The following is a 19,443-nucleotide window of genomic DNA, read 5'->3' on the forward strand; positions in this document are numbered from 1 at the left end:
TGGTGGTGTTGTCACTAAAACCAAGGCATGTGGAAAACTGTTCAGGATGTCTGAAGCACTGGTGTCCACTGGTGCTTTGGTTGCCCAGTTTGAGTTTGGAGCTGGGGGCGAAATGGGCCGGAGGTGTAGGGTTAACAAAATAAAGTGGCATCTCCACCAGGTCCTTCCCCTCTTCTTCCTGCTGTTTACACCTAGCTCTGGTGGCCTTGGTGGTCAAGGAGGCCCCCTGGCCTGGTCAGTGGGGGCCAGACCTCATCAGTGCCTGTGGTGGAAGACAGGTGTGGGTCCTTCTCTGTGGCAGGGCTGGGGCCTGGGGTCTTTGTGTGGGGGCTGGGGAGTGACGTTGCTCCCCACTGGCATGTCCCTACTATCAGCAGAGCCTGTGATCCTCAGGAGCACCCCACCCCCTGCGTGAATGTCCTGGGGAGCTCCTTGGAACAGACTCCCTGGCCTCGATGCAGACCTAGGTGTGCCAGTTCTGCCGAAAGGGCTGAGACGGGGTCCATGCTGGAAATGCAGGAAGAGCCTGGGTCAGAGGGAGACTCTCAACCAAGTTGCCAGAGGCCCAATTTCAGGTTTGGCTGCTTGCTGGCTGCAAGCACCTCAATCTCTCATTTCCTGCTTTACACATTCGCATTTGGAGTATCCTTTGATCTTGCCTAGCACCCCGAAATAGGTAAGTTCATACCATTTTATACATGAGCAAATGCTCATGAGCAAATACATGAACAAGGAGTGAGAGAGAGGGCTTTTCCCAAGGTCTCCCTCCAAGCGGCAGTCTTTGGACTGCAAACCCCCACTTGCACTTGTCTTCCCTTTGAGGTGCCTCCTGGCATGGAGTTGAATCAACATGCACCAGTGGAGCCGTCCCCTGCATAATTTCCAGCCAGTGTCCCTCAAATGACACTGGCATCAACCACTTTTCCTATGATCAACATCCACAGGGACTTATGTCTGAATACTACTCTTGGGATGCTGCCTACAGGACAGGAAAAATGGGGACTTGGGGAGAAGCAGAGAGGGAAGCAAGCACGTAGGATGAGCAAGGGTGTCCCTGCAATGAGGACAGGTTCCTGAAAGGTCCCGTGTGCCCTTGCTCCTTCTGCATGAGGTTCAGCTCCCTCGGACTCCAAGGCCTCTCTGTTTCTCCCAGCCTGACTGTGGCAGAAAACAAGCCAAGGCCAAGTGGCTGCAGTGCAGTACCATTCCCCTCCCGTGAGGTTAGCAACCATGAGAATCTCTCCTCCCTTTCTGCTCATGTAGGCTCATCCTTTGAGACCCCACTCAAATGCCCCTCTTCTATGAAGCCCTCCCAGAGACCCCAAGCACAGGGATTTCTCCTTTCAAATTCTGGCTGAGTTCCTTCTATGAGCAAGACACTATGTTGGTGGCTCTCAGACACAGGGAGATACAGATGGTGTCCAGTAGGGGAGGTACGCCACAGGCCCAAGCGACCCCAACACAAGGTAGGAAGTGATATTGTCACCCGAGAGAGACGGCTTGGGAAGGATCAGGCCATTTTAGGCGAGGAGAAAGATCTGGAAACCTTCATGGAGAAAGTGGCCTCACAGAGACGAACATTATTAACACCAGCTTGTATTTCGTCTTGTATTATTTTTCAATTAGTTCAAGGATGTTAGTGTGGCCTCCTCAAATGGTTTGTGAGTTATTTGAGAGTGAAACCATATTTTACTCATACTAATATTTTGCAGAGTCTAGTAATAAACAGAAGCTTAATAAACAAATATTAGTTAAAACAAATGCAATGTTGTCAAAGCCAGTTCTATTTCATCCTTAACCCTTCGTACCATGTACAAAATATGGATATTGTGCATCTTACATTTGGGCTGATTGAGAGAGGTTTAAATCCTTCATTTAGCCTTTCAATGCATGTTCTTTCAAGCATCTACTAATTACCAGGGAATGTATCCCTTATTTTAGGAAAAAAGACAATGAAACAGGCAATGGCTATCCAGTTTGATAAACAGTATGAAAAACAAAATACGGAATTCTATGGGGCAACTCATGTAGTCATGGGAAGGGATGTGAAGTGAAATCTCAGTTGGCAAAAGAGATAAAAGAGGACTTTCAATTCTAGCCATAAACCAACTACAAAAGCTACATAAAACACATGGAACAACTATTTTCAGACACTGGACGGCAATCAACAAAGGGCTTGGTACTTGAGAAAAGGAAAGCACAGCAGCTAAACCCACATTCAGCCTAGCTCTCTGCATGAAGGCATTTTCCTTATTTTGGCACAGGGGAAGAGAATCCAGAGAGCAGCCATCTTGCTGGGTGGAGCAAACAATGATTGGAATTGGGGCCGAAACTAGGATCTGGTGGGGGCAGGTAGAAAGGAGAAAGTCACAGGGAAAGAGCCCCCCAAACTCTGCTAAAATTTTTCCTGAGGATCCTTGGCTGACTCCTATCCTAATCTGTGTATGCATAATGGGAGATTCTAGAAAATCTACTAGAGGAGAGCCACTGGGGGGAAGAGATTTTAGAGGCTGTCCCGTGCTTGGAAGATACTGGAGTGCATGCTCAGTCTGAATAGAGAGACTTTAATGAATACTGTGGGCTTTCAGCTGAGATCTCAGAAAATCCATGCCCAGGAATAAAGACCACAGCCTAGGAGTAAAGACAAAACAAGATGATATCTGCTCTAACCAAGGCCCAAACCAAGCCATGGTAAGATCTAGGTGATTTTGTCAGTATTTTAACTGCCTATCAGAACAAAATGTATAGTTCTTTATTTTTTTTAGATTAGATTTTATTTATTTATTCTTGAGGGAGAGAGAGAGAGAGAGAGAGAGAGAGGCAGAGACACAGGCAGAGGGAGATGCAGGCTCCATGCAGGGAGCCCGATGTGGGACTTGATCCCGGGCCTCCAGGATCACACCCTGGGCTGAAGGCGGCGCTAAACCGCTGAGCTACCCTGGCTGCCCTGTATAGTTCTTTAAAGGAAGGTAACATAACTAACATAACTATAGCCTCTAATGTGTACCATTCACAATGTTCAACATAGGGTATAACAAAAAAATCACTGAACAGGTAAAGAATCAGGAAAAAGTAACTCATAATGATAAGATGAAATAGTCACTAGAAGCAGACCCAGAGATGATCCAGATATTGGAGTTAGCCAAGGACTTCAAAATAACTATGATTAATATATAAAATAAAATAGAGTAAAAAATAAGCAAATGAGAGAAAGATGGTTCTAACTACTGGTTCTAGGGTGCCTGCTCCCTATGCTGTCACATAGCCTGCTACTTGGCTGTTTTTGTTTCCATTTTTCAGATGAGAAGATCGAGGGCCTGATATGGAATGCTTGAGGTTTCATAGTCCGGGGCAGATCCTATACAGCTGGAACAGGGACTCAAGTCCCTGGATGTTGGGGTGTCTATGTGGGAGGGCCACTTTGGGCAGCTGGTGGAGGGGCCAGGTGTGGGGAGGTCAGGGGCTGGGTGGGGGGGCAGCTCTCACTCACCACTTCTTGCCGCCGATGTCATGCTGCTGTACCGTGTAGCCGAAGAAGGCAGCTCTAGAGCCAGAAATGATTTGAGGCTTCCTGGTGTCCATGTTGAAGGTATCCGTGAACCCTGGGGTGGGGAGAAGAGGATAGTGAGGCAGGTGGAGGTTTGGGCCCCAGTGGCTTCATGGGCTCCACTGGCAGGTCTTGGCTGTGGGAAGAGTATGTTTCCTGTCCATGGGGAGCCCCCATAGGAAATGGAGCCCATCGTCTGTTGGGAGAAGGCCCTGCTCCTGCCCTGTGAGAGCCACAATCTGACAGGGGAGGCATAAAACCTGCTCTTAGACAGACCAGGTCTGACTGGGAAGACCAGGTCCCTCCCTCCGAGAATTCTCCATCTCATGGTAGAGGTGGAGACTTCTTTCCTCCTCCACCGCTCCTACCTCTAATCTTGCTTCTTCTAATTCCTCTGTCCTCTTCCATTTTGTTCTCTCTTTTCCCTCCTTTCTTCTCCTCCTCTCCCTCCTGCTCCTCCCTCTTCTCTTTCGTCTCATCTCTGCTTGTTAAAGAGTCGAGGAAATGACTTCCCACCTGCCCCCCAGCCTGGCATCCTAGTGGCCACAGCTCCAATTCTGCAGGCTCACTACCACCTTCTGAACCAATTTGCAAACCTCTGCCCAGTTTCAGTTGGGGTCACTGCTTGGCTGGGGCAGCTGATGCAAAGCAGAGAAACAGTCCCATAACCCTTTCACCCTGGCCTCTAAGGTCTTCCCTGTTTGGTAAGGTCACGTGTTAATTAGCCGATTCCACCTGCTGGAGAGCCTTGGTGTTGAATCTTTGGCATTCTTGTGCCAAATCACAAGAAACAACCACTCATATCTGCGTGGCAGCCTGGGTTTCTGGATCTCCTCACATCTGCCATCCTTTTCCTTCACAGGACCTTGGGAGAATGAGTAAGCGTCACCCACATTTGGCAGAGGGGGTTTCAGCCCCAGAGAGATTAAGAGGCTTATCCAAGGATGCACAGCAGATCAGTGGTAGCATCAAGACCTAGGATCTCAGATGCCTGCTCTTTGACTCCTTCCCTCCATGAGGAATTTTCAGGGCATATCTGGCCTCCTGACTCATCATCACTAACAGGAACACCAAACCTGAGACGCCTGGGATTTCAGGGGTGGGATCCTACCATCAGACCAAACTTTCAGATTAGTGAAATAAAATCAGTAGAATAGAATAGAACAGGATAGACAAATGTCATTAATACCCCTCTCCTGTGTAGGGCACTTTATACATTTCAAAGAACATCTACATACATGTCACCATATGACCTCCATGGCAACTTCGTGATGCTCGTACCTTGAGCGCCCCACTCTCCTTCCCATGGACACTGAACTCTGGGCTGTATGGAACCAAGTGGTTTCTTCCATACTTTCTTATTTTTCTCTGCAAATGGATACCGTTTCATCATTAGAGTCATTGAATCAGAGTTCCAGAGAGAACACTGGAACCCCTTAGGGTAGGGATATGGGATGCATGTTATCGCACTTGTCCATGTCAATTGATTATTCGTGCTGCCTGGAGCACTGAGTTAAGAAAAATTCTGAGGTCAAGCGTGTGCTCAGGGGGCAAGACTACTGTGATCAATGCGTGGTGCCTGCTGTGGATGAGGACAGTGGTAAGTTGCTATGTAGCCGCCAATCCTGTCTCCACGATTCCTAATCTGCCACATGAATTTGGTGTCATGGCCCAGAGTGGGGGTGGGGGAAGAGGAGTACCTAATTCTTTAGTGCTTGTTACAAGGCCCTTGAACAGACTTCTTGGCCTGGCTGGCAGCAGGCAGGCTCGGGGAGGAGGACCCCAGTCTGTGAGCTTCGGGGGATGAAGGAGCACCGGTTTTCTGCCAGTAAGGGCATGCCATGGAGGAGGGAGGGACGCTAGTGTCCCCTGTGCAGAGCCGGGGGGGTAGAGAGAGGTAGAAAAAGTGGAGTTGCACATGAGGAACTCCAGACCCATGCCAGGAATGAACACACATGCTCGCATACATGCTCACACCCACGCACGCACATGTGCATGTGTGCACACACAGACATGCTTGCACACACAGGTGCACACACACACATTTACATGCACAGGCCACGCACATTCCCCGATGGTGTGCAACACCTTATCTGGCTCCCTGGCGCCCCTGGAGACACCCCATGGCGGTCCCGTGTCCTCCTCTTTCTGTATCTGACCTCAGCGGGGGTGGGGGGTGGGGGGGTCCTGAATAACAGGAAAGCACCTTGGGGCTGTTGGGACCCACCCACCACTTCCAGGCCTGCAGAAGGGTGAGGACCAGGGGGAAAAGAAGGCCATCAATGGTGTCTTTGGGGCTTTCCCACTACCAGTGCGTCTTGTGTGAACACGGCCAGAGGGGTCCTTCCAAGACCTGTGAGATCCTGTCACCCCTCAGCCCCGTGCCCTCCACCAGGTCTCCACCCCACTCAATCAGGGCCAGACTCCTTCCCAGCAGGCCCTGCGTGACTACCCCCTACCCCTTCCCCACGCTCTTCCCTCTGCCCCTAATTTCCTGTCCGCCCCCTCCATCCTTTCTGCTCCAGCCATGCTTTGCCTTGTCCCTCCTGTAACATGTCAGACCACCTTCTGCTCAGCGTCTTTGCCCCGGTTCCTCCCTCTGCCTGGAAGGCTCCTCTCCTGGTTGTCCGCATGGCTCACCCCTTAAGTCCCTGGCCTCACTGTTCCAGTGCCATCTTGTCCACCACTAGGCCACCTCGTCACTCGCTATCCCCCTTCTTCATTTTTCCTGATGGTACTTATCACAAACATATTAGATACTTTTCTGTTTCTTGTTATGTGGCTGATAGTCGAAATTATTCTTTTTTTTTAAATAAAGATTTTATTCATTGATTTGAGAGATAGAGAGCAAGCAAGCATGGAGGGCAGAGAGAGAGGGAGAAGCAGACTCCCCACTTAGGGGGGAGCCAAACATGCAGGCTCGATCCCGGGGCCCTGAGACCATGACCTGAGCTGATGGCAAACGTTCGACTGAGCCACCCAGGTGCCCTGACAATATTCTCATGTTCTCTAAGTGGCACGAGACACTGCTGTACCGTCACCGCTCATCCTTCGAGCCTGGGTAGAGATCTAGCCCTTGGTGCGTGGTTGTAGGGATCAACTGATTGGGTGGTTGGGGACCAGGAGCCACCCTGGGGTCACATGTTCTCTCTCGTCCATGAGGAAAAGGAGAGAAAAAAAAGGCTATTTACGGAGTGCTGAGATGTTCCAGGCACATTCTGGGTGTCTAACCATCAATTTCACATTAATTAGTTAAATCTCACACCAACCCTGTGAGATGGGTACTATACCTCTGGGAGGTTAAATAATTTGCCCTAAATCACTTGGTTGGGAGAGATGAGAGCAAGTTCAAGATCAAATAGCTCAGGGCACTGGGGTGATGTGTTACTCCTGGGGGACCATAAGAAGGACCCACTAGGGAGGAGGGACTATTCTTTTCAGAGAAGGCGGTGTCTTCTCTGACCTCTGCCCTCAGGTGCCACATCCTCTGCTTTTGGGGTCTACCGAGAGAAGCACGTGGAGAGAAGGCGGGCGTCACCTAAGGGTCTGTCTAGGAGCAGTCCAGTCTCCCCCACACCCCTACCCTCAAGCTCCTGGGGACAGGATGAGTGAAGCTGGCCGCAGGTTAGAGGACAAAAGCCCTCAGTGCTGGGGCATTGAGTTACAAAGTGCTGGTTTCTTCCCTGGCTCTGGCATTTGCTTCTGACCAAACGGAGTCCGAGAACGGATTTCCTAAAGGTCATGTCCAGCCCGACGCTCTGACCTCAGCTCCCAACAAGATCTCTGGCCTGTTCCTCAGATGGGAGATGGCTTTCACACTATTCTCAGAGATTTATGAACCCCAAGTACCAATAAAACAAAACAAAGTTGTTTTTGTTGGGAATCAGCAGGCCGATTGCAGAGACACCCGGAGCCCGGCTGGGCAGCTCACCGCTTCTCCGCCCTGGATATTGAGGACCGAGCGGGGAATCCACGACACTTGGGCTGCTCTCCTGTGGCCTGTGGCCAAAGCTACATCAGCTCTTGCTCCCTTTTTCAGAAGCCTATCTGTCTTTTGAAAAAGCACCAGCCAGTCAATCCCAAGAAGGGATGGAAGCCACAGCACTGAGCTTGAGCACCCCTCCAGGCTAGGGTAAGGCCACTGCCCTGCTACCAGGCGGGGCGGTCCCAGTCCCAAACACCGGGGCACGCTGGCCAGGACGCGGTCACAGCTACTGTCAACCAACAGCTCCACGGGGAGCACTCACTGGAGCCTAAGTGTCGCTCCCGGGAGTCTACACTGTGTCAATCCTTCTTCACTGCTCCCCCCACCCACCCCCACCCAGCCCTGTCCCAAACCCTCCACGCAGTCCCAAGGCCCTGGGAGCCTCTGCAGACTCATCTTGTGTGAGTTTTCCTCTGGTTTCCTACAGGGCAGTCACCAGGGGCCCCTTTCTGCTCCCCAGATCCCCTTGCTTCCTCCTGCCCTGGGGCCTTTGCACATGCCGCTTCCCCTACATGAGCCTCTCAGATGACCTTCGCATCACCAGCAAATCTCAGCACAAATGCCACACCTCCCTTGCACCCCCAGAAGCCTCCCTGACCCCCGATTACCCCAGGCCTGGCCTGAGGATCTCATCACCTCTTGTACTCCCTAATAGGTGACTGGTGACTTCTTATCACAGTAATTAGACACAGTCGTTTCCATCATTGGATCGCTCCCGTCTTCCCGTGGGGATGGCAGCCCCATGAAGGTTAGACGGGGTCTGTTCACTCACTGCTGGAGCCAGCACCCAGCCCAGGGGCTAGCCCCAAACACCGCTGAGGGGTGAGCCAGATGACAAGAGAGTGGGGAGCCCAGAAGCTACGGAGAGGCATGTGGAGAGTAAGTGCAAGGCGGTGACCACAGGGCTGTGGCGGTGAGGAAGCTTCTGGAGCTGAGATCTCAGCTTGGAAAGGTGATGCATAAACATTGGTAAAGTGATCCAAAGGTGGTGGGCAGGAGTCCCTAGAGCGGAGGGAAGGAGAAAAGGCGAGGCCAGGCAAGGAGAGGGCACGACCTCTGAGTTCAGGGAAAGCTTGTTAGAAGCCCAGCTCCAGCATTTATTCACTAATGGGTGACCCAGGGTAACTTACTTCTTCTTTCTGGTTCTCAGTTTACTCATCTATAAAATGGAAATAATAATCCCCACCTGGAAGGGTGGTTACCAGTCCGAACGCAGTAACGAACCCTCAGCAGTGCCCGGCACGTGGGAAGCACCCAAAACATCTTAGTTGAAGTGAATTGACTCAAGATTCCCCATTCCCTGGGCTGCCAGAATGCCTTTGCCCATGCTTGTTCATCCACCCTAGAAGGCCTTCCTTTCCTTCTCGAATATCAAGGCCCAGGTCTGAGGACACCTTGCTACATCATGGTCCTTCCTCTGGTTGCTCATAGCGACTTTCACACTCTTCCTTGGATCAGAGCAGTTTCTACCTCTGCCTTGCTCTCTTACTCGTGTCCACACTACTCAGGGCCACATCCAGGAGTGGCTTTTTATCTCTACCCTGTGCCTGAAGGATGCAGGGAGACTTGCCTGCTGGGGTTCTCACCTTCTGAGAATCTGTTCGCAGAACCAGTACCTGCTGGCTTCTTCCTGCCTTAGTTTCCCTCCTAGCTCTCAGATCTAGGTACTAACAGTCCCTTGCCACTTAGATTAGGGTAACACCATGTATAGCATTCACTAGGTGCCAAACACTCTTCTAAATCTATTTCATCCTCACAATACCCTTTTGAAGTAAGTACATTATATTCTTCTCCTTTTACAGGTGATGAAACGGAGGTGCTGTCTGAGAAAAGGCTGGGGTCACACAGCTAGGAATGGCAGGGAGGTGCTCCGAGGCCTCAGCAGTCCAGCCCGGGCCCCCTGCCTCCATCCAGCCTCCATCCAGCCTCCTCTCCCCCATCAGCCCCACCACCTCCCAGCTCTCAAATTCCTCACCTTACAGCTCTCACCCCGGCCTGACCTCCTCCCACCCCCTGCTTCTTAAAAACTCCCCAGTCCTGGGTCCCTCACCCTAAATCCTCCTCACTAGAGAGCCGATCGGTGAATTCCTGACCCTAATAGGTATAATACAAGGGGACTAGCTATGCCAGAAGGGTGCAGCCAGAGTTCCAGGGACCTTGAAAGCACCAGACTGGTGGTGACAGCAAGAGGGGAGCCTGAGAGTGAACACCTCTCAGCGGCCCTCCCTCCGTGTGCCCGGACCCCAGCCTCGGCTCACTCCCTGGGCCCTGTTCCGGGCTGCAGATGCAACTGTGTAAGCAAACGCTTTTGTTTTCCTTAGGTGATATGAGCTGGGAGGTGGGCGAGGGAGGCAGAAATGTAACCCAAACCCTCTCGGACTGTCTCCCTCTTTTCAGTTTTACTGGGGCCCCAAGAATCTTCACGTCTAAAAGCCAACCACACAGATGGAGAAGGAGGGCAGGGAAAGACCCAGAAACTAACTCAAAGCAAAAGGAAACTGTAAAGTGGATCTCTTGCCTCCGGGGAAGACAAAATAACACATTTCCAAAGTGAGGCAGAAATGAGAATTCAATGCCTGGCTGTTTTGCACCGTCTGCTCTGCTGTCCCCTCTGCCTGGGCAGAGCACAAAAGCACAGTGATTCTTGTTCTGCCACCAGCCACCTTTCCCTTCTGCCTGGAGGCTGTTGTCTCAAATCAGGCATGTAAGAAGGCGATGTCAGCTTTGGGGGCATGGCTGGCAAGGCCCCAGGGCTCTCTCTAGTCTTGGCCCCTGTCACAGGCACTAGTGAGGGGGGGAAGGCCTGTACTAGAGAGAAGATGGTCCCAGCTTGGGGTGCCCTCTGGCTCTGGGGAGAAGTGGGGACCCAGCCCCCAGGGGTTCCGCTGCCCTCATAGGAAACCTAGTAACTACACACTCCCTCAGGAAGCCCTCAGGAGGGTGGGGATCTGGGCTCTGCTCTTGGGAGCCCCTGGCAGGTGGGGAAAGTATGCAGTCCTTCCCCCGTGGGTAATGCTCGAACAACAGGGAAATCACACTGGCCTCCAAGCTTCTCTCGGGCAGCAGCTCCGTCGGCCCGTGCATCCACTTCTGGAGGTGTCACGTGAAGACTTGTTAAGTGTGGGGTTCAACCTATATACACCGAGTGGAGTGAATTTCCTACATCTTCTCCCAGGGCTGAGAGTCTGAGCAATAAGAGGACAAGGACTGGCTGGGTTCCATTTACTTCTTCGCCTAACACAGGGTTTGGGACACAGTGGGTACTCAGCAAAATGTGTTGAACTAAAGTCGAACATTTAGCTCTGCCTAACAACAATACATAACAAACACTGCTGAGCATTCCCACTTGACTTTGGGCTGGGCCATAGGAGGCAGAAATTAGAGTGAGCCAGTTCCCAGTGGAGCGGAGGTCTTAACGATGCTCTGTTTCTATTTGTTCACTTGCACTTTTGCCATCAATGTGACAAGTATTTCACTCAGGCTAGCCCGCTGATGCCAGGAAAAGGATGAAGGATATTTGGAGCTGAGCAGCCCTAGCCAAACCCAGCTGAGATTAGCCGTCCTCAGCATGTAGGAGCAAGGCCAGGGAGACCAGCAGAGCCACTCAGGTGAGCTTAGTTTAGGTAAGCTGGTACCAGACACATGAACTACTCAATTATTGGCTGCCACTCAGATTTTGGGGGTTATTTGTTATGCGGCATTATTGTAGCCATTGGTAACTGATTTGGTCTAGCTCTCTCTTGTTTTTAAAGACTTCACTTATTTATTTGATAGAGAGAACACAAGCAGAGGGAGCAGCAGGCAGAGGGAGAAGCAGACCCCCACTGAGCAGGGAGCCCAACGTACAGCTCGAACCCAGACCCCGGGATCATGCCCTGAGCCCAAGGCAGATGCTCAACCGACTGAGCCACTCAGGTGCCCCTGGTCTAGCTCTTAAAGGATGGGCAGTCAGGGAGGAGAAGGGAAGGTTTTACAGGGTGACTGACAAAGACATAAGGAGAGGGAGGCTGGGGATCTGTGGGGATTCAGTTTCTGGGGTAGCAATCCGATCGTTCCCTTCTCAAGGGCTCACAGGGAAGGCCAGAGTGAGGAAGGGCTAGACCCGGTCCTAGCCTGTCAGGGAGCAGTGTGGCCCAGCCAGCAGATCACTCAGCCTTAGAGCTGTGCTATGGTGCCTCGTCAGGACACAGGATGGCAGACACAGGAGCAGCAGATGGACAGGCAGACAGACAGACCCTGAGCATCGATTCTGGGATCCATGTAGTATCTGAGCAGCCACAGACCCTCCACAGCACCAAGGCCCTCCTGTACCCCATTCCCTTTCCTCCCAGTTGCCAGGGCTCATGAACAATTACGGTGTCCCCCACCCCTGCCCACCTCCCCAGACACTCGAACACTGGGCCAAAGGAGTAGCAAATCTGTTATCAGGGAAGGGTAACTTCTTCAGATTTTATTTTTTCTGAGCAAGGAGGGATCTTGCCAGTTATTCTTTTTCTTGCCTAGCATCATTTTCCTGCAGCGAAGCGCAACTTTTTTGAAGCCAGCCTACACATGAAATGCAGACACGAGAGGTTGAGGTGGGGTTAGGGGCAGGGAGCCAGAGAGTCCCTCTTTATCCCCCAGGGAGAGTCCTAAGACAATCCCTGGGAATCCTAGCGTGCCCTGGAACATATTTTGAGAACCACCTGATCAGGCTTAAGCTCTTTACTGTCGTAAGTGAGAGAGCTAAGGCTAGGAGAGGGGTGGGGATTGGTGCAAGGTCACCAACTCTTCCTCATGCTCATCTTTATTCACCACCCGCCCTTCTGCATGACCTTCCTCTTTGGTCCTTGAATTCAATAAAAGTCTGTTTGGGTCTGCGATGCTTCAGGTTGCATGCTGGGCAGTGAGGACACAAGTCGTTAGACAAGATGTGCGGTCTTCAGAGTCAACAGTCATGTGGGTGGGCCACTGGACATGTAAGCTGGTCAGCAGAGCCCAAAGTGAGGCCGAGAGAATTTTGGGCCAGGCCGGTGCTCTCTGGCTTCTAATTTCAGCATTGTCGCTGACTTGGCCGTGCATCCACGGAGAGTCACCACTGCCTCAGTTTCCCCACCTGTAAAACGAGCCGGTTCTGCTCTCTGCCATGTAAGGCCCCATCCCCGCACACGTCAGTAGGGTTCTCTTGGGCAAACACACAGCCTGCTTCCAGCTGTCGGCACGCGAGCATCTGTCTTGAGTCTTTGCAAACAATTTAGAGTTGGAGGCCCGGCCGTGTGGAGGAATGCAAACTCATCTTAACGTTGGCCGGAGCCAAACACATTTAGGAAGGGGAACTCTCCAGGCAAAAGTGATCATATTTTGCATTTCCGAGCCAAAGGAAAGGACTGAAGAAAACTGTCACATAGGGCTCTGCAGTTTGCAGGCCCCACTCCGTCGCCCTGCCTGAACCCTGGAGATCAGGCCCTGGGGCCTCTCTTCCCTGGCTGCAGCTGCCGGGCCCGCCCAGCTGGCAGAGGGGTGGCGTTGGTGGGGGTCTAGGCAATGTGGTCGCCTTTCCAAGAAAGCCCAGCCCTGTCCCATTGCTGGACAGTGTTGCTAAAACCCCAGTGAGGAGATCTGGGGCAAGTGGCAGGGGCACCGTGGCTCCCTTAGGACTTGTCTTACTTCAAACTTGTGGATGCCACGCTTCATGCAGTAACTCCCTGAGTACATGGCTAAGTGGCCTTGGAAGCGCTGAAGCTTCTCTTTCCCTGGTTCCTCCACGGGTGGGAGCAATGACCCCTTCACTGGGAGAAGTGGCTGGAGGACCACCGCCAAGGCCAACAGATCATAATGCCCACCTCCTGAGAGCTAGGACTGCTGCGGTAAGTAGAATGAGGCCGGGCGTCAGGAGACCTGGGTTCTCCCCTGGCTTCTGTCACTGATTGGCTGATTTTTTTTTAATTTCATTTATTTATTCATGAGAGACACAGAGAGGGGCAGAGACACAGGCAGAGGGAGAAGCAGGCTCTGTGTGGGGAGCCTGATGTGGGACTTGAACCCAGGACACCGGGATCATGACCTGAGCGGAAGGTAGACGCTCATCCACTGAGCCACTCAGATGTCCCAAATTTGGGTCTTTACTCTTACAAAAGACCACCTGTTCTCCATCTTCTCTGATCAACTCCTCACATCTTACTCTTTTACAAATGACTGCCCTTCTGGATGGACTTCATGTCGGTCCACTAACCAGTCATTATCCCACTGCCTTTTGCTCGGAAAGAAGCACTATGGAGTCCACCCTACTTCATATTCCTCCGACCACTAGTATTGCCAGCCAACCCCCTACCTTCCTTTTCCTTCCCTCTCCTAAAGCAGCAGGAAGGAACCTTATCTCTGCACAGAATCTCAAATCCTCGGCTCCCTCCATCCCTGGTGCAGGTCAGAACAGGCCCACTGAGGGACCTAGCGTATGCTCGTGCATGCGTAGCCAAGGCATTAGCCAGAGAGGAGAAGCTGCGGAGTGGTAATGACAGGCAGGGGTGATTTTACCTGACCGAGTGCAGAGGAAGGAGAGCACTCAGAGGACATGGGTGCCATCCCTCTGAAGTGTCATCCCTCCCTGCCGACCGGTAGAGAAGGGATGGGAGAGCCTTTTGTGCAGAGGCTCCATGGAAATGCATCATCCCTCCCCACGGAATGAGCACACCACTCATTTTTGGGGGGAATCTCGCAGGGAAGTGATCTCATCCGGGACACGTGCCCACAGCCTGCATCCCCTGCTTCATTTGGTGGAGGGAGGAGCCCCAGGTCAATATGTACTTGCACGTCCTCGTGGATGTTGCATGTATGAAAAAGGGCACCTGAGAATCAGACAGCTTCCCTGCAGGTACGGTGAAGGAATCGGCCGCTCTCGCCTCCCCCACTTTGCTCCCCGTTGCCTCCCTGTGGTGGAGAGTCCAGGGGCAGGAAGCAAGCCCTTGGTGCCTAGTGTTTCAAGCAGCAGTCACTCAACAAACATGAAGTGAGCACACACGCCAAGGGTGGGCTTGGGCCTCTCCCACCAAGGGGAATTGGAGACTCAGGAGGCTGCCCGCTGTGACCAAGGTCATCTAGCTGGTGGCACATGTTTAGAGCAGAGATCCCAAGGCAGCGCTCTCGTTCCGCTCCTTCTCTGACATCTCCCAGTGGGATTCGGCTGCCACTCTTGGAGCACCCATACCAAATGCCAGGGATGGGCCAGGTGTCAGGACAGTATTTCATTGAACCCTAACGCGTGATTAGAGATTTGATCCCCACTGGACAGGCAGGGAAGTGAAGGCTCCGAGTGCCTTGCCTGCCTGCTTCCCAGGTGACATATCCTTGACCCCTGTCGAGTGTCCCTTCCAGGTCAGCTGTGTCCGTGCTCGGAGAACAGGCAGGGTGGGGTTGGGTGAGACCCTCTACTCATGCCCAAAGGGGATGCCACCCCCCGCCCCCGCATTCCTGGACCAGAAATAGTTCTGTTTTTGAAGCTTTCACTTGGGTTGAGACACTGCAGACCCCCCTGTGCTAACCCAACCTTTGGTGCCAAAAGGGAGGCTACTATCACCAAGTCGAGGGGGGCTTCTGTCCCTCTTCAGCCTTGTGCCCTGCACAGTGTCTGGAACACAACAGGATCTCAATAAAGTTGACTGAACAAACTCATGAATGAACTCATGAATGGATGAGCACAGAGTTTATTGAATTAGCTTGATAGTCATCTAAGAAGGACCTACGCTTGACGGGACCCAGGGCAGCCGTGGCTGTGCCCACCGCCTTCTCAATGCACCCTCAGCTCTCGCCAGCCAGACTCTGCTCTGCCCTCATGCTACACGCCGGGTGCCCACAGCCTCCGAGCCCTTCTGCCCGGCCGGTCTACCTCTCTCCCCTATTCCAGCCTGCTGGTCTCATCCAAAAGCTCAGCTGTTCTCTCTCCTACTCCCACAGTGTGCTGGTTGGTGCTTGCTGCTATGCGACTTGTCACAAATCAATCCCCTAAATCAGAAGCCACCAGACACGGGTTAGGTGCCTGTATGGAGTGGTGAGGCCTCACCACTGGGGGTTCTGGAGGAGACCAAACAACTTGCCGGGGCTGACACCGAGACTGTTGCATAAGCATCCAGAAAGGGGAGATGGAGAGAAGGAGCCAGTGCTGGCGAGCGCCTGGGCTCTCCTTTTTATTTTTTATTTTTTTTTTTTTGAGAAATCTGGAGTTTGCCAATGTGCTGGTTAAGCAGATGTCAAGCTCATGGAAAACAGGCCTAAAAATTGAAAACAGCAAACACCGAACTGAAATTTGCTGTAATTAACATTGTTTTTGCTCCCAGCCTTGGACACCCAGCTCGGGCCTTCAGGCAACACGTGGATCGCCTCCTTCGGGAGTAAGATTCACAATTTCATGAAAGCCAGTGCATTTTCCTGCCTTACATCACTTACTCCCTTTTCTGGCCAGGGAAAGTGATCAAAATGAACTTCTTTCCTTAGGTTTTCAAAAACTGCTGTGAAGGATTTATAAAAACACACCAGTGTCGGTATTACGAATCACTGCATTGCAAGTTCATTTAAGTACAATAGAGCCTCGGTCCACTAACCCTTTCCCCCCAGTGCACACACCTCAAGCTGCCTGGAAGACCAGTCAAGAGATGTGACCCCAAAATACACCTGTACGACTCCAAGAGTGTGGGCCTTGGGCTCTCACCTTTCTCTACTCATCCCAAAGTGGCCCAGGGTCCTGGGATCCTGCCCCCACCCCCCCCCCCCCCGCTAGGTCACACCAGTCCAGCCCAGACCTGCCCTGTGAGCCCCACAGTCAATGCCCAGCTCCCCACAGACATTTTTATTCGGATGTCTCCTGGCATCGTGCTTCACACAATCAAAAAGTTGCCTTCGGCTTTCCCTCCCCGAAAGGCTTTCCCCAAGACTCCCCATTTCAGGGCCTAGAGTTACCAGCCACCTGACTGCTCAGAGTCAGAGGCTTGGAGGTTGGTCCTCAGGATTTTCCTTCACCTCCTGTCAGCAAATCCTGCAGGCTTCACCCCCTTGGTGCTTCTGGAATGTGTCCCCTCTTCCCCATTTCGTCTGATGCCACCCACACCAAGTCATTCGCATCCTTTTGTGCCTGGACCTTTGCGAGAGCCTTCTGATAAGTCCCTCACTTCTACTTTTGCTCCAAGCTACACTCTTCCCTGGCAGTTAGAGCGATCCTGGCACTCTCCTGCTGAAAACCTTCCCAGGTCCTCCCATTGCCTGTAGGGTAGATTCCAGGCCTTTCTCCAGGGCTCCCCCGGGCCCCACAGGCTCTGTGTGTCCTTGTGTCACCATCCTCATCGCTTCTGCCTCCCTGCTCCTCGAGCTTCATGCTATAGAGAACCATTATTCTTCCTCAAAGCATCTTCCTTATGTCTGTTACGAATAAAGATAATTATAGTCGGTTATAAGAGCTATTTGCTCCCTTGGACACGGTCTCCTCTCCCCCTGGGGTTTCAGTTCCACAAGGAAAGGGACCAGTGGTGTGCTGGTGAGGCACACAGAGAGCTGAATGTGTGCGATCTTCCCTTTTGGTGATGTCATGGTGGTGGCTTTTAACTGACCACAGTGGGAGGATTTACACCACGGCGTTCGGCAAATGCTACAAATAGGGACTCTTCCCATCTCATCCCAGGAGCCAGAACTAGTTGTTAAACATTTATCAGCACTCTCCTGGAAGGGACCGTGTCAGTCTGTCTCCCTACCTTATCCACGGCATCTGGAGCAATGCCTAGCACGCAGCAAGTACTCACTATGCATTTGTTAAAAGAGATGGGGCGGGGGGGGGGGCAGAAAAAGGAATAAAAGCATTCAGGCCTCCAAGAGTCTCATACTCTAACCTGCCAACAAGGAGTAGGAGGGAAATGTGAGACTTGGAGCCGCAGAGAGGGAGAAAACTTCAGAGTACTGAATTTGGCTCCAGAAGCTCTGGTTCTAATCCCGGCACAGCTTTTAACTTGTTTCACAACTTGGACAAGTTTCTCCTCCTTCCTGAACCTGCTCTCTTGTCTGTGAAAGGCACATACGGGACTGGATGCTCTATCTCAAAGTCCCTGTGTAGGATTTAACGAAGCCTGATGGTGTACCCTGTTGCCACTTTGCCCCCTCCAGTCCCCCAGTCACTGCACTGCGCCCACTACTGCAGAGGGAGCTGTTTACACTACAGTCGATTGGGTTATGCAGTGTACAGTCTGCACAGCTGTACGTGGCGGCCCTGCCCACTCTGATCCTGGCCACTGGCCATTTTAAAGGGAGCTGAATTGGACAGTGAGTTCCTCCCTTTCCTGACATACTAACCAGCTCAAAGAGTTCAGACAGTTTGGTTTTGGTTTTCCAGTTCCTAAGATTATTTCCTGCTTGTCATGGGTGTGGGGATCAAGAGCCCTGTGCATCCAGAGTTAGCCCCAGCCCAGGGAGTGTTTGGGCAAAGTAAGAGCAAGACAAGGCTTAGGATATGCAATTTGTGGCAGGGCATTCCCTCGGAGGAGAGGAAGCAGAGCAGTGGGACCCAGAGAACTGCTGTGCCTGTCTGCCCTGGTCTTTGAATACAAACTAAAAAAAGGAATTGTGGGGGCCTTCCCTCCCAAGCCTACAGGGCCCGCCCTGCAGTGGACGCACCCACACCCATCTGAAAAGTTCTCTGGCTGCACAAGCTCAACACAGACCCAGCAGAACCCAAGTTAAGCTGGATGCTCTTGGCCAGGCTTGATGGAGATGGAGGATACCAGGGAGTGGAAGAGTTTCAGTTCCCAGAAGCCTTTTGGGTTTTGGCATATATCAGTTCCTTATGGTTTCAAAATGATCTCAAATGTCTATTGTCACTTTCAGGTCTTTAGTAGAGTCAAGGGTTCATGATTCTATCTGTCTTTGCGGGAAAACAAAGGCCTGCCTTATGAGGTGGTGAGCTCTCTGTCACTGGAGGGATGCAAGCCAAGGATGGCCACTTGTCTGGGATATTCAGGCTCCAAGTTTCTTCTCAGGCAGATACTTGGTAATGAGGCCTTGTAAGAGACCCCTGAGGCCCAGGACTGCTCAGGGACCGCTGGTTGAGGAAGGGCCACCCACGCTCTCGACCCAGTTCTTTAAAAATAGAGTCCCTGTTGTCAACTTTCCCATGTTACATGTGGCCTTTATAGTCAAAGGTGACCTTCTGGCTCAGGAATTGGTCACAGGAGCATGGAAGAAGAGCCCTCAAGGAGCTGTTAGCATCATGGAGGCCAAACACTTACTTTAGAAGTGACTGAATGGAAGGCTCAAGAGGATATATGGCTCATTCAAGTTTAATACTAGAGCCTGAACTTGCCCAGAGGTCATCACCTGCGGGCCAAGGCTTCTTCATTACCTCTGACTCAGAGGGGGAGTGAGAGTTGTAATCCAGCCCTAGGGGTTGGTTTCCACATCTGTAACACTCAGGGTTGGTTTGGACTGGTCCATTTGGGCCAAGTCATTCAAGCAGCCTCTCCTAAATAATCAGTAAGGAGTGGGGTAAGCCTAATGCTCTATCAGCCATGAACCCCTCTGTGTGAATTAGTTCACACTTGTTCTACTGTCCAGAGGGCTGAGCAGAGCCACGGTTGGGAGAAAAGGGGGTGCTGGCTGGTGTGACCTGCCTGAGGTAGTGTCACCCCCCTGAGCAGGGTGTGTGTTGGCACTGGGAGGATGGTGTGATGCTATGTAGAGGAGGACGGAGTAAGAGAGAAGCCGGTGAACAGTGCCCGCTGCCCCAGGGGCCAGGCAACCTTGTAGAGAGTGGAGGTACTCCCCCGCCACATCCCACCTTTCTCCCTCCCACTCACCCATCCCTGCACCAATTCCAGACTAGCCCCATGCTCAGCAAAGCTTTGACCTGGGCTCTGGTTCCACATAAAACTCCCTTCTCCTTCATGACTGGGGCCCCCTGGGT

At 52.1% G+C, this 19,443-nt stretch overlaps 1 protein-coding gene across 1 annotated transcript in view; it reads right to left on the reverse strand.

Moving 5' to 3' along the window:
- Positions 1-19,443, reverse strand: part of ITGA11 (integrin subunit alpha 11) — a 114,208-nt gene that overhangs the window by 79,999 nt on the left and 14,766 nt on the right. The window contains exon 2 of the mRNA XM_072809366.1: positions 3,491-3,602. Within this exon, the coding sequence (XP_072665467.1) occupies positions 3,491-3,602 (112 nt within the window). The remainder of the gene's footprint in view (positions 1-3,490; positions 3,603-19,443) is intronic.

Source organism: Canis lupus, chromosome 32 (assembly GCF_048164855.1).
Source record: "Canis lupus baileyi chromosome 32, mCanLup2.hap1, whole genome shotgun sequence".
Taxonomy (NCBI): domain Eukaryota; kingdom Metazoa; phylum Chordata; class Mammalia; order Carnivora; family Canidae; genus Canis; species Canis lupus.